Source organism: Sinohyriopsis cumingii, unplaced genomic scaffold (assembly GCF_028554795.1).
Source record: "Sinohyriopsis cumingii isolate HCF-2022 unplaced genomic scaffold, ASM2855479v2 utg000695l, whole genome shotgun sequence".
Lineage (NCBI taxonomy): Eukaryota > Metazoa > Mollusca > Bivalvia > Unionida > Unionidae > Sinohyriopsis > Sinohyriopsis cumingii.
In genome coordinates this window covers 317,569-332,201 of record NW_028315924.1, presented here as the reverse complement: position 1 = coordinate 332,201, position 14,633 = coordinate 317,569, and the positions used below count along the sequence as shown (strand labels likewise).

Genomic DNA, 14,633 nt, shown 5'->3' with positions numbered 1-14,633 from the left:
AGTGTTAAATTTTAAAAGAACAATTTACATTTAACTTTAAAATGAGTAAATTCACATATGTGACCCATGTGACTTTTACTATAATGTGATGCAAAATCAATAGTGTATGCTTGCACATGGTGTATATTATGAAGTACAGTCACAATATATGGTGTATATGTTGTTGTTGTAGGGTTTAACGCCATCTTCAGCACACTATAGGCTATACATGGCAACCAGTTTTAATAATGGAGGATGAACCCCGGAAAAAACAACCGACCCATGAGAAGCTACTGGCATCCTTTCTCACATACCCGCACTGGCCGAATCTGAGACATGAACCCATGCAGACAGAAGTGAGATGACAGTGATCCATAACGGAGAATGCATTAGACCACTTGGCCACTCGGGGCCCCCTATATGGTCTATATAAGGAGAAAACTAAGCAATCAAATTCATTCCAATTTTTGGAGTCATTCACACTTGCTGTATTCTGGCTGTAAGTCTGAGACATGTTTTATGTTGTACTTAGATATAATTCGAGAGGAAAAACATTAGTTTGGATCGTCCAGTGGAAATATAAAGTATTTATTATTTGGACAACAATATTATTCTGGAACTGTAATAATTTTTTGAAAGGATTTCTGGACAGTGCCATCTTGACAACATCAAGGTTAATGGAGGACCAGTACATTTTTCCAGTACTAAAATTTATAGGGAAATTTTCTTTTATTTAGGTCTTTAATAGACTCGTATAAGGACAAGCTTATATTCACATCATAATACTGTAAGTTCCTCTTTACATTTTTACATTTATAACTTTGATAATTAAATTGTATGTTAAGTTTTAATAAAACTTGCTGGTTTTGCTTCTTTTCTGTTACTTAAGTTTGTGATCACAGAGTCAAAAGAGAAAACTGGGGGCTCATCCAGTATATACATTTTGGAAAAGTTGAAATTGCTTTGAAATTAAAATTCATTTTATTTCCAAATTATCTAAGTCCACTAAAGTGGAGAAATCTGTATTAAATCCTAGCCAAAAACAGTTTGAGTTCTTGAAAAAGGATAAATTGCTACAGCTTGCCAGGCAATATGATCTTCCAGAGACAAGGCCATCTTTGTTAAAAAACAAAAAAAATATTGTGGTTCAATATTTGGTAGAAGAATATTTTGGACAAAAGTGTTTTGGGTTTGATTTGTAAGTCTGATTCTGGCTCTAACCTGCAAGAATTAAAATTAAAATACAACAATGAAATTAACATAAGAAAGCTTGAGACTGAAAAGGAGGAGAGAGAGAAACAAATGCAAATTCAAAAAGAAGAAGAAGAAATGGGAGATGAAATTCAAAAAGGAAGAAAAAGAGATGGAATTAAAAATACAAATTCAAATGCAGGAAAAAGAGAGACAGAGATGCAAATGCAGGTACAAGAAAGAGAGAGACAAATTCAGAAAGAAAAGAGAGTGATGCATATGAAATTGCAAATTTAAAAAGAAAAGAGATGAAATGCAATTCAAGTTAAAAGAAACAGAACATGCAAGCATGAAGCATCCACTCATGACATTTCAGTTTTTCATGTTACAAAAAATATTAGATTAGTACCTCCTTTTAAAGAAAAAGATGTACATTAACATTTTTCACATTTTGAAACATAGCTGAGAATTTGATATGGCCAGTAGTTCACTGGACTCTATTATCACAGAGTGTACTTATTGGCAAAGATCGTGAAATTTATACTTCACGGTCAGTACCAATAGGTGCTGACTATGAATTGGTCAAGGAATGTATCTAGAAGGGTTATGAGCTGGTAGAGGAGGCATATCGATAGAGGTTTCAAAATGCAAATCAGAAAATAGCCAAAACCCATGTCGAGTTTGCTATGAAAAGGAACAACCATTTGATCGGTGGTGTGCATCTGAACAAATTTATAAACATTATGACAAACTCAGACAACTCACATTAGTCGAGGAGTTCAAGAAATGCATCAATAGTGATATCCAAATTTTCCTTGATGAACACAAGATAGATACATTAGAAAATGGTGCTCGTACAGCTGATAGGTACTCCTTGGCTCCCAAAGTTTCATTTATCAATAAGTTTTCCTCTCAGCAGATGGTCAGTAAGAGACCAAATAAGTGTCAAGCTAGTATTTACAAAGGTCAAGGTCATTTATTAAAACAATACATTTGTAGGGTCAAACAAACCTGTCTAGTTTTATTATGGAGAATTATATATAAACCATTCATGACAAAGGGTTCTATGTCACATATTGGTGATTCCACCGATCCTATCCCTATTAACATATTAAGGGACACAAGGGCTTCTCAGTCTTTTATTGTCAGGTACTTTGCCTTTGTCTGAGAGGTCTTCTTCTGAAAGTGTTCTTGTTCAGGGAGTAGAGTGCAGTTTTATTGAAATTCCTGTCCATAGTGTTAACATCAGACTAAGTTTCAGGGCCAGTGACTTTTGGTGCTGTCAACTCTTTACCCATTGAGGGTGTTCATTAATTGCTAGGCAATGACTTAGTTGGAGATAAGGTTGTGGTTAATCCACTTGTAATGAACAAGCCTTGTTTGGATCCAAAGGAGAATAGTCCTTGACTAATGAGTCACCCTCTATAAATAAAGCATTATTATTAATATTATTATTATTATTATTATTATTATTATTATTATTATTAAGCGCAATCAGGATTCAGAAAGTACCACTCATGCAAAATAGAAATTACCAAATTAATTGGTCTTTGGCTGAAGGAAATGGATAATGGACATATGACTGGGATTGTTTTCCCTGACTTCAAGAAAACCTTTGATCTTGTTGATCATGAAATTCTGCCGCAAAAATTGAACTGTTAAAGGTTCGACAATCCTTCTTTAAACTGGTTTAGATCATGCCTAAACCAAAGGTCTCAACAAATATACATTGGCAATATTAGCTCTCAAACTTGCACTATTCATTCAGGGGTCCCTCAAGGCTCAGTTTTGGGCCCTCTCCTCTTCGTTATCTATATCAATGATGTACCATTAAATAATGAATCCACAAATACAGATTTGTTTGTAGATGATGCAACCTTGTATACATCTAGTTCTGATACTGATGTTATCCAAATGAGATTAATCTCAGACCTTATTAAAGTCCAAACCTGGGCACAACGATATACGATGGTAATTAATGAAGGTAAAAAAATTGTATGATTTTGGGGACATCACAAAAGCTACACAAATCAGAGAACCCAAAACTATCTCTTGCAATAAATAATCATTCATTAGAAAATGTCAAACATGAAAAGCTTGTAGATGTGTTCATAGATAATCATTTATTATGGAATGACCATATTGATAAGCTTTGTGAAACATTGTCATCCAAAATTGCCCTACTCAGCCAGAATCAAGAAATATTTACCTATGGAAACTCGAAGTCTATACTACAAATCATATATTCTTCCAACAATGGATTATTGTTCAAATGTGTGTGGAAACTGTGCTAAATTTGAGCTTGACAGGATTTATTAACTTCAGAAACGACCAGCACGCGTAATTTTAGATGCATCTATTGATCATCCCTCAAAAGCATTATTTACAGAACTCAAATGGTTCACAATATGTGACAGAATAGATTTTCACAAGGCAGTTCTTTTATATAAATGTCTACATGGAATGGCACCAGAGTATCTTCAGGACTTATTCAGGCCTTTTTCAACACCATACCAGTTGAGATCAATATCACATTGAAACCTTCTAGTACCAAAACCAAGAACATAGCAATTTAAAAAGAGCTTTCAATACTCTGGTACAATTCTGTGGAATAAGCCTCCACTATATTTAAAATCTGCTATAAATATTAGAGTACTTAAGAAGAGATATCATGAGCATGTATGTGTTTCTAATAGATAATGAATTTAGTATTTTAATACTAAACATGTTAGAATAAACAGTAATTATTGCTATCTTCATATAATGTGGATTGTTATACTCTCCTTAAGAGGGCCTCAAGGGAGAATAGTCCTTGACTAATGAGTCACCCTCTAGAAATAAAGCATTACTATTAGTAGTAGTAGTAGTAGTAGTACTGATCATTGTGATCCTCTTTTAACCATTAACCATTCATTATTTTATGTCTAATTAGGGTGACACATAACAATCACTTGTTGCTGAACAGGAAATATATCCTGAGATCTCCTGTTTGTTTCGGAGGGCTATTCACAAAGCTGACTCTGCAGAGGTTCCAACTTCCTACTATTTCAAAATGGGGTCCTTATGAGAAAATGGACACTACTGAGGTACCCACTGATGAAAAGTGGTCAGTTAGCTATCAAACTGTAGTACCTAAGTTTAGCCCATGAAACTCCCTTGGCTGGTCCATTATGTATTGTTGTCCATCTCACATAACTCTAATTTCCTGGCCTAGATACTGTGATAATGCACATAAACTGGCCTTCACTACAAATATGACTGCATTTCTTAAAATTACAAATGTGTATTAGCATTTTTTAATAATTTAAAATGTATAGCAATAAATAATTCCAGATAATTTACAAGGGGACTATTATTTAATATTTTAAGTTGTAAAAGTAGTTCCAGGCTGGGGGTGTGATACAAAATATTTTGGTGCACAATGAAGAATTACAGACTGAACATCTTTAATGCATGCCAAATCAAGCGTGTAATATTAAATAGGTGTGTAATAAAATTATATATGTGATAGTCACTATTAATTTGTGACAATTAAAAACATTTTGTAAAAAGAAAGTTAATTTGTTGAACTATTTTTCATGAATAATGGAAACACAATGTTAACACCATTTAAGTCACAAGAAGATTACTCAGGAATTTCTGTACATTCCTTACTGACAGAAACTAAGGACAGTGAACAAATAACTAATCTGAAATTATGAATAATCTGGACCAGAAACTTACACATTTGCAGCAACAAGAAAGGAATGAACTAAAACAGTTATTAGTTGAATATGTGCACTTGTTTGCAAATGTTCCTACATGAACAAAAACATAATCTACCATGACAATGATATTATAGATTATACACCTGTGAAACAACATCTTTACATAATGAACCCTCTCAAATAGGACTGCTTGAAAAAAGAAATTCAGTATGTGCTGGAGAATGATATAAAAGAACCAAGTACAATTGACTGCAGTTCACCATTTATACTTGTACAGAAATCAGATAATACTTTATGTGTGTGCACAAACTATAGAAAAGTGAATAGTGTGACCAAAACAGATTCAAATCCATTGCCAAGAATTGATAACTGCAAAATATGTGACCAAGTTTGACCTCTTGTCTGAATGAATATGGCAAATTCTACTGTTGGACAGGGCATAGGAAATTTTCGCCATTCAAGTCTCCAGATGGACTTTATCTATATAAAGTGATGCCGTTTGGGATAATGGGCTCGCCTTGTACTATTCAACAATTGCTAAACATGACTGCATCTAGTCTGGATAATTGCAATACTTACATCGATGATGTCATCATCTACAATGACACCTGGAAATATCATTTAGAGACAATTCGGAAATCCTTTGACAGACTCACTGATGCAACTTTGAAAATTTATTTATCCAAAAGTGATTTTTGCCATGCATGTGTTACATTTCTAGGACATAATGTGGGTCAATAGATGCTCAATTAGATCAAGGCTATCTCTGAGTTCACTGTGTCTGTCAGTAAAAAGCAACTGATGCAATGTTGGGTATAGCTGGATACTATCAGAAATTTTGTTCCAATTTTTCCATAATTGGTGAACTCCTGACAAATTTGTTGAGCAAGAAAACTAAGTTTCATTGGTCTGAAAAATGTCAGAAGGCTTTTGACAAGTTGAAGGCCAGACTTAAGAATGCATAAGGTTTTTCAGCTCCAAATTTCAGTCAGTCATTTAAAATTTCTGTTGAAGCAAGTGATCTTGGGGTTGGTGCTGTATTGATCCTAGACAAAAATGGCGTATAACAGTCAGTGTGCTATTTTTCTAAGAAATTAAATAAGTACGAGACATTATTCCACAATCGAGAATGAATGCTTGATATTGGCATTGCAACAATTTGAAGTGGATATTAGTTCATCTCCTTTTCTGATTATTATTTTTAGTGATCACAACCCCCTTATTTTCACCAGCAAGATGAAAAACAAAAATCAGAGATTATTAAGGTAGAGTATGATGTTGCAGGAATACAATACTTTCAGGCATGTCAAGGGAAAAGACAATTTAATAGCAGATGCACCTTCACGTGTATAGAAATATTGTATTGTTTCATGCATACTTTGTGTCAGTCAGACGATTTCATCTTATGCAATTTTTTCTTATCACAAATTTGACTAATTGTAAAAAGAATGCTTTACTGCATAAATCTTTCTTTTTCTTTATGAAGTGAAGTGTTAAGATTATTTAATTTGCATTGTTCCCTAAATGCTGTATAATAATTTTTGTTCATTGATTATTGTCAATTTTTTATTATATATTTCGTCATACTTCAAGATCTATAAATTACAATCAAGGATCAAGCTGCAACAATACACTTATTACTGCTTAAATACTTCTTACTTCTCCGACAATAAAAAAGAAGAAGAATCCCAAACCACCTCTACATCCAACAGACAAATTTAATCATGTTTCTTTTGAGTGAATAATGTGATAAGTAATAACCTCTAAAAATAGCATTGTCAAAATTATTCAATCATTCAATCATTATCTTACACATAAGAAAACTATTTTTATAAAGGTCGCATTGCAAATTTCTGGGTATTCAACCTAACATGTCAAAGTATAATTAAGTTTCTTCAAAGACATTAACTAATTGGTCTGCATAATATTTACAGGATAGCAGCTTCAATATCAGCTACATCAACATCAGTAGAGAATCTTGAAAGAAGCAAAGTTACTTATTTTAAGCTCTCTCCTTACTATTGTTGAACAAACAATGTCTACATTTGAAAAAATTAATTCAGGTTTTTAGTAGTCATAATTTTAATTCTAAGGCTGCATTATTGGTTGTTGATGCATGAGCTAATCATATTATTTATTTGTTTTGGGGTTGACATCTATGGTACTGAGATGGGTATCAGGCTGCCTCCCCCCCCCCCTTTCCAGACCTCTGTCTCAACCCACGGCAATTGTGTAAGAGCAGGTAATAAAGACAAATATATGTCTCAACACATATAATATATCAGATACTTACTGTACACAGTGATATTCAGAGGGTTGCTATTTACATCTAAGTTCAATGCTGGGTCGGTGTATCTGCAACTCCATATCCCATTAGCTTCTCTACTTAAATTCTTGATGATGCCGAAGACACCAGTCTGGTTTGATGTAAAACTGTATTCAGCTCTGTAAACTTTGCATACATACAATGTTCCTGGAAGACATTTGATAACTTCTTCACTTCCCTTTCTTATGACAATCGCATTGCTAACAAATAACTCTGAAAATGTACATGTTAACTCCAAACTTGAACTTTTCAAAGGGATGGTAGCATTCATTCCCAGTGTTAAGGACTGTGCATCTGAAAATAGAAATGACAGTTATTTTACAAAAGAAAAATTTGTAGTGAGAAAGTAGAGTTTCCATACATGCCTGTCAGTTACATCCTTCCATCCAGGTCAACTACATTTAAGATGACCCAGAAGATCAAAATCTAGTGAAAAAGAAGACTCTAGTTTTATCATATCCCTTCCATCATGAGTAAAGTCTTTAAGATAATTATGCTTGTCTATTAAAATGTTAACATACAAAAGTAAACATACTGAAATACACGTCTGCAGTTAAAGTAATCAATCATAGCCAGTTTTTCTTCCCGTAACCTTGATCACTAGATGACACGAGCATAAGCCAGAACTAAAGGTAATGGCTTATTAAGATATTAGCAGATACTATATATTTCAGTATTGTTGTGGTTATATATCTAGAAAATTTTGAAATTTGGAGATTACACTAATGAATGATGTGCTTGAGAGGAACAGTACAAGTGACCTCCCTTTGCATATAGTATTATGCATATAATTGCACTCTACTGTATGAAAACTATTGACAAATCCATAATTATCAAAGTTCTGGATAAAACTTAGTTAACAGATCATATATGGAGGATCTCAGATGGTTAAATGGGTATTTAAGGTCGGCATGATTTAAAATAACAAATCAACATAAGCTCTATTACTGACATTACATAAAACAAATGAGACATTAAAACAGGCATGACTGTAAGACATATAAACATAGCATCATACAACTGGACAAAACAAAACTTGAAACATGAGCAAGCAAAGCATTTAAAAAGCAGTGATTAAAAGTGTATTTGTATAGTACACTTGCTTGACAGGCCAACCTTGATCAGGTGCAACATGTACAAGCACTTCTAACCAATTACCTTTTATTCACTGGCACAACTATCGTACTATCATAGAAAATATCTGCTTGGGAAATATTTCAATTTCCTGCAATCGTGCATTCTGGTAGCCTAGCGCCCTTTGCATATAAAACCATACCAATTAGACCACTGGATGATGTCTGAAACAATCGTTCTCGTTTTTGCCCAATATTAAATGTTACCCTAACAAATGTGTCCTTTATAGATAACAGTCATGGTCTTTTTTGTCTCAGTTAAGTTAATGTTGGTATAAATATTCGTTGGTGAAACATAACCAGGGTGGATACAGCAATGGATTCTACTTTGTGTTGAGTTCCAGAGCTGCATCCATGTACTTGAAATTTCTAGATGGTTACTGCAGCAGGTACCTGCACCTGTCGTGGCCCACTCATTTCCAGAATCGGACACCACCAGATGATTTGCAAAAACATAATAAGTTTGGTAAGAGCTTGAGAATTCTGATGAGGCTGATATAGAAACTCCACACCGGTTTCCACTATTTTCTGTGGGTGTTGGAATGTATCCTGAGCTGTTTCTGATGCGGCACATGTCAACGTGCATTGTCATGGCTACCCCATTGTTGGCTGTGGGTGGATAATCCGTCACAACCAACTTTACTCCGACTGCAGCGGTGAGAGTTCCTGTGAGTGCTCCTTCCATGGTCAATAATTTTGTGCCACCAAACAAATTTAACTGGGAATACAAGAATCGCTTGGGGATTACTGGTGAATTGACCTGTAGTGGGAAGTCCATACAATTTTTGCCTTCCATCAATGTCATTCTGTACAAGCTAATTTTGGCGTTGTTGATGTCTATAAATTGAATTGATTACGCAAAGTCCTTCCATTGCTTGAATCATGATTAGCACATACGTTCCTGCATCTTCTCTATCGATCCACATAGAATGGTACGTAGTTCCAAAATAGTAAATCATTGTCGATCTCGTGTTCAGCCCGGTACTCACTCCAACTCACCCAGGATTCTGCAACATTGCTCTGGAGGGAGGTGATGACATGGAAATATCGCTAGTCACTTGACCAGTCATGGATAAATTTCTAGATATCAAACCACCCGTTTTATCATATATGTTAGCCAGTGCCACATCAAGGTCGGCTGACGAGACAGCCTGTTGGAGCTGGTAAACCATACCAAAATTTTCCTCCCATACAGATATTTCCTGTCATTTCTCCTCCAGTCAACGACAATTTAGTCTTTCATAGTCTATTTACGTGCGAAAATTGGGTGGTGTTGGCATCAGAAAGTGTTGAGATTACATGAATGGAATCTCCGGCGTCGTTGATGTTTTGTCCAGCTCATCCTGACCCACAAAAGAGCTGCCTGCTTGACCCAATAAGCCTACCAAAGGAACTGTGCAACATGGCTTGCAGATAAGATCGACTCACATGAATGATTCACAGGGTGAATTATATAGAGAAAATAAACATCATTAATTTCAACATGAAGGCGAAAACAAAGGCACACCAGCATCATTTTTTTATGCTGGATTGCCATTACGTGATTGTGGGTCCGACCAGTTGTGGTGAAGCGTATCTGCTCCTGAACATGTTCCTGAACAACATGTTGTTGTGCGAACAAGTGATCATTTACATGCTCAATCCTCACCAGGACAAATACGCTGCACGATTTCAGAGATTTGCTTGAAAAAGACGTTTTCACCATAGCAGATCCGGATCTTTTACAACCTGTTGAAGAACTTGATTCTGATCACATATGATCATTGTGTCTGATGATATTAAGATAGACCACGAGAACATGAACCGTATCTTTGAGTATTTTTCGTTGTCGAGAAACAAGTGCTGCAACTGTCTTTATTTCACTCAGTCGTACTACAATGTGCATAAATACATCTTATGTAACACTGGATGTTTGTACTGCATTCTGGACTCAATAATAGAGACATCGACATGATCAGGAGAAACTATTGCAGTGGCATCACTTCAAAAGAATTCAAAGACTGCTATAACGCGGTGACATCGTCCTCCAAAAACGACTTTATGCCATTCATCACGATGCAGAAACTGTACCTGAACAATATCGAGAAGGCTTTGGCAGATTTTACATACCTGGTTAGTATATCATTGGAAAACAGTGTTTTCTTTGGACAACAAAATTGTCAACATCATGTCATTTGAAAAGATCACCAGTCGTTGTCAAGATGATGATGTTCTCAAAATGTTCATCAAGCAGCACGCAGTGTTACGTCAGCATGTCATCGAGGACAAAATAGGCCAGCAGTCATTTCAACGAGATATCACCAGGGAATAGTTCAAGCATATTCTCACTAAACTCGACAAAGTGAAAAGAACGTACAATGCAAAGCAAGATCAGTTGTTGTACACGCTCATGACAGCGCAGCAATCACAACGACGATTGCTTGATAAGCTAGCACCAGAAGTAGTGAAGTGGGGCACTCTAGGGACAATGGGACTTACCATTAAAAATATCCCTGGGTCACTCTAGGGACAATGGAAATTTAACATGGAGAAAAATCGTGGGTCACTCTAGGGACAATGGGAATTTAACATGGAGAAAAATCGTGGGTCACTCTAGGGACAATGGAAATTTAACATAGAGTTTGGGCTTCTCTAGGGACAAGGGGAATTGAATATGGGATTTTTTTTTTTTTTTTAAAAATTTAAAAAAAGGGGTAGGCAATTGAAAAGTCATTCTCTTTTCGAGAAATATGGGAGCCCTGAAAAGGGCCTTTGGGTTTCTTCTTCTAACACTTCCACTTCTTCAACCATCTTCTCACTTTTGTCACTATTCCTGTCTTCTTTTTCTCCTTTTCTGGCATCCAGTCTGGATGGCCCAAGGCTCTAAACTTTTCCTGGACTTTGATCCAATTTTGATTTAGCCTTTCAAAATCAGCCTGTTTCTTTTTGTTTTCCTGATCTTTTCTTTCTTTATACCATCTCTCTTTAATCTTCTTTACCTCTAGCTCCATCACTTTTCTCATCAACTCCTCTCCTTTCTTCAGTCTTTCCTGACCTCTCTCCACATAAGAGCACTCTGTCCCATGTGACATTTTTTCAAGAAAGCACCTGACTTTGCTTGCATTGTCAAGTGCTTCCTTTAGGCTTCCCACTCTGACATAGGTGGGATTTATCATACCTCTCAATCTTTTTTCCTCCTCTTCAATCATTCCTGCTATCACTTCTTTTGCTATGTTTAGACATTTAGCGTAGTCCAGGTACTCTGCTATCTTCCATTCTTTTTCTAGTCTCTCCACTACATAGATACCATCTATTATCCAGTTGTATATATGTACCAAATTGTTGAACAAGTCACTTGCAACCACCATCTTCGTTTTTATTATTCCGTAGAATGGTTCGAATGACGAACTTGGTGGGTTCTTATAGTGAAAGCGCGGACGTGAAGGAAAACATCCCCTAGAAACATAAAATTGATCTTACCTAGATCATGACCAAACAACGCGTGGACTTGAATGAAAACATCCCCCTACCTTCTCATTTCATATAATAAAACCCAAACTATACTCTCCACATACGCTAAGAAACAATAAAGAAACCCATAATCTACTATTCACACAAACGTACGCGAACCATTACAAACACAAACACATACCCTCACATTTTTTAAAAAAGAGTTAGTGTTTATATTCACACTACTCTACCTACACACATTGGCAAATCGATCGTTATTTCTTTTCTAGAGTATTGGGTAGCCCTGAAAAGGGCTGTTTTTTTTTTTTGAACTCCAGATGCACCTATCTAATGGTTGCACCTTCCTGGCCTGGCACCACACACTCATCTTCTTCCCCAGTCTCCTTTCACCTTTCTTCTTGGGAGTGCAGAGGCAGGATATGTGGCTTCAATTTTCGGTTTCTGGGATTCTGAAATTTCTTCTTCTCTCCTTTTCCTCCTCCTCCTCTTCTTTGTTTCTTCTCTCCTCCTCTTCTTTTCTTCTTTCCTCCTCCTCTTTCATTCTTGCTTCTTCGACAATGGCCTCCGCGGCCAGTTCATTTAGTATGCGCCTGGCATATTCCAGGTGCATCTGGAGTTCTAACAGTTTCACAATTCTGGTGTTCATTCTTCTGGTGGTGTTGATCAATCAACAAGGGTAGCTAGACTGCCGAGCGAGTTTCAATTTATACTGAAAGAGCGGACGTGATTGAAAACATCCCCCTAAAAAACATAAAATTGATCTTACCTAGATCATGACCAAAAAACAATGCGCGGACCTAAAAGAAACACTCACTCACTTTTTTAATGCTACCCGTCACTATTTTAAAATTTTTTATAAATCACTTCAATAGACTATTTACATACCCAAAACAATCTAACGCCAAATGTACACCTCAAACACCAAAAAAACATGATTTTAATCTACTATCCACACCAACTTACGTGAGCGCTTACAAACACAAACACACAAACTCACAAACACATACCCTCACATTTTTTAAGAAAGAGTTAGTGTTTATTTTCACACTATTCTACCTACACACATTGGCAAATGGATAGTTATTTCTTTTCTAGAGTATTTGGGTAGCCCTGAAAAGGGCTGTTTTTTTTTGTTTGCTATGGCAATCTATCTTTTTTAGTTTCTAAGAATGTGATGTCCTCTGAGGATAGACTTTCTGGCGATAGGTCTGCTTCGTCGGAAAGAGAAGAAGAACTCTTTGGTGTCGATACGACAATCGACAAAGCCTCTGTCAGCTTCAGGTTGCTGTTGTTGTTGTTGTTGTTGTTGTTGCTGCTGTTGCTGCTGTCTCTGAAGTCTGTACTTCTCTGTCCATTCTTCTTTTTCCCTGTTCATTTCTTCTCTGAAGAGTTCTTCTATCAGGTCTTCAGTGATTTTTAACATTCTCACATTCTCTATTTCTTCTGGCTTCGGTATCAGACTGTGTCTGACCCTATGCAAGTTCACGTAGGCTTCGTTGAGCTTAGCTAGTTTGGAGCACATCTTCTTAGGAGGATGAGTCGACAATGGATGGTTAGACTGGAAACAACCCCGGTTCTTAAAGTCAAAGCGCGGACGTGAAGGAAAACATCCCCCACATGGTTTTCGAGCTGCAACGTTCAGTGAGTGTCATGAGAGGGATAGTAAGAAATGAAAGAGCATCAATCCAACATTCTTATGGCTAAACAAAAGACAAAGGCATTTTTTTCAAAACACAACATTTTTTATTCAAAAATCACTTAACACTAAACAACAACTCTAACATTTTTAACAATAATCCAACATGATAACATCAAACATTTTTTTCAAATCACAAACATTTTTTCTCAATTCACAATCTACTTTAAACAGGGCTGACAACGTTGTGAATGAAATTGTGATTTCCACTGTTGGAAATCATTAGGCCATTGATGGACACTACGTTTCCTAGCTTGAGACAAAAGATAAGCATAATGGTCACAGAACCATCGATCTACTTTCACATCGTTTCTCGAAGAAGAACGAGGATCAAAATGAGTCACTAAATGTTCTAAGGAATAGCCCAGGCTGCGATGATGCAGAAAATACACACAGTACTGTCCACACACCAAGGAATCTGTGCCTTGTAATTTCACATTATTGAATCGGGTGGTTTGAGCATTTCTTCTCATAAAGTCGATGATATCGTCTTCCAAAGGGGGCAATCCGTACGAATCAAAATATTCCACACATCCTTCTTGAGGAAAGTAGACGGCTACCCAATGGGTTCCTGGGAGATGACTGTCGTCCGTGTTGATCACGTAAGCTTGATGGTCTTTAGGTTTGCGATGAGGGAGTTCATCTTTAGCACAGACGACAGGATTCCAAGAAGCCGTATACGAACTGTGGTTCAAAAGGTAATAAAGTTCCCAGGTATCCATTGTTTTGTCTGTGTTGTTTTCTTCTTCACAGATAATAATAAGTCGTCAATTCGATCCTGACTTTTTGCTTGAAAATGTCTGACAAATAACCGTTTCTTCGTTTCGTCTCCTCACTCTGATTCAGGAGAGCTTCGATACGATGGATCTCTTGAGTGGTTAATGGTGGACAAGAATGTTCACGCAAGTCTTTATACCACTGGTGCAACACGACTTTGTCCGAGATGAGACTCCAAGCATCGTCCAGATACTCGTCCAATTTTTCTTCTTGACTCAACATCAGGCATTTATCGTGTTGAATTTGGGATAATCGTTTTGACATCCATAGCATTTTTTCTTGATCAATTCTGTCATTTTTTCGATTAAGTGTTTGGCAAAACAGGAGACTAAATGGGCTTCTTGTTCTGGCCATCTTGACTTCATCATGATCAC

General features: G+C 36.3%; 1 protein-coding gene across 4 annotated transcripts in view; it reads right to left on the bottom strand.

The window, feature by feature from the left end:
- The window catches only part of LOC149773275 (uncharacterized), a 146,097-nt gene that overhangs the window by 93,753 nt on the left and 37,711 nt on the right, over positions 1 to 14,633 (bottom strand). For 3 of the 4 annotated variants that reach the window (XM_089946514.1, XM_089946516.1, XM_089946515.1), the window contains exon 3: positions 7,171 to 7,497. In XM_089946514.1, the coding sequence (XP_089802640.1) occupies positions 7,171 to 7,497 (327 nt within the window). Of the gene's footprint in view, positions 1 to 7,170; positions 7,498 to 14,633 lie in introns of those variants that run through there. The other variant, XM_089946517.1, reaches the window with a different exon arrangement.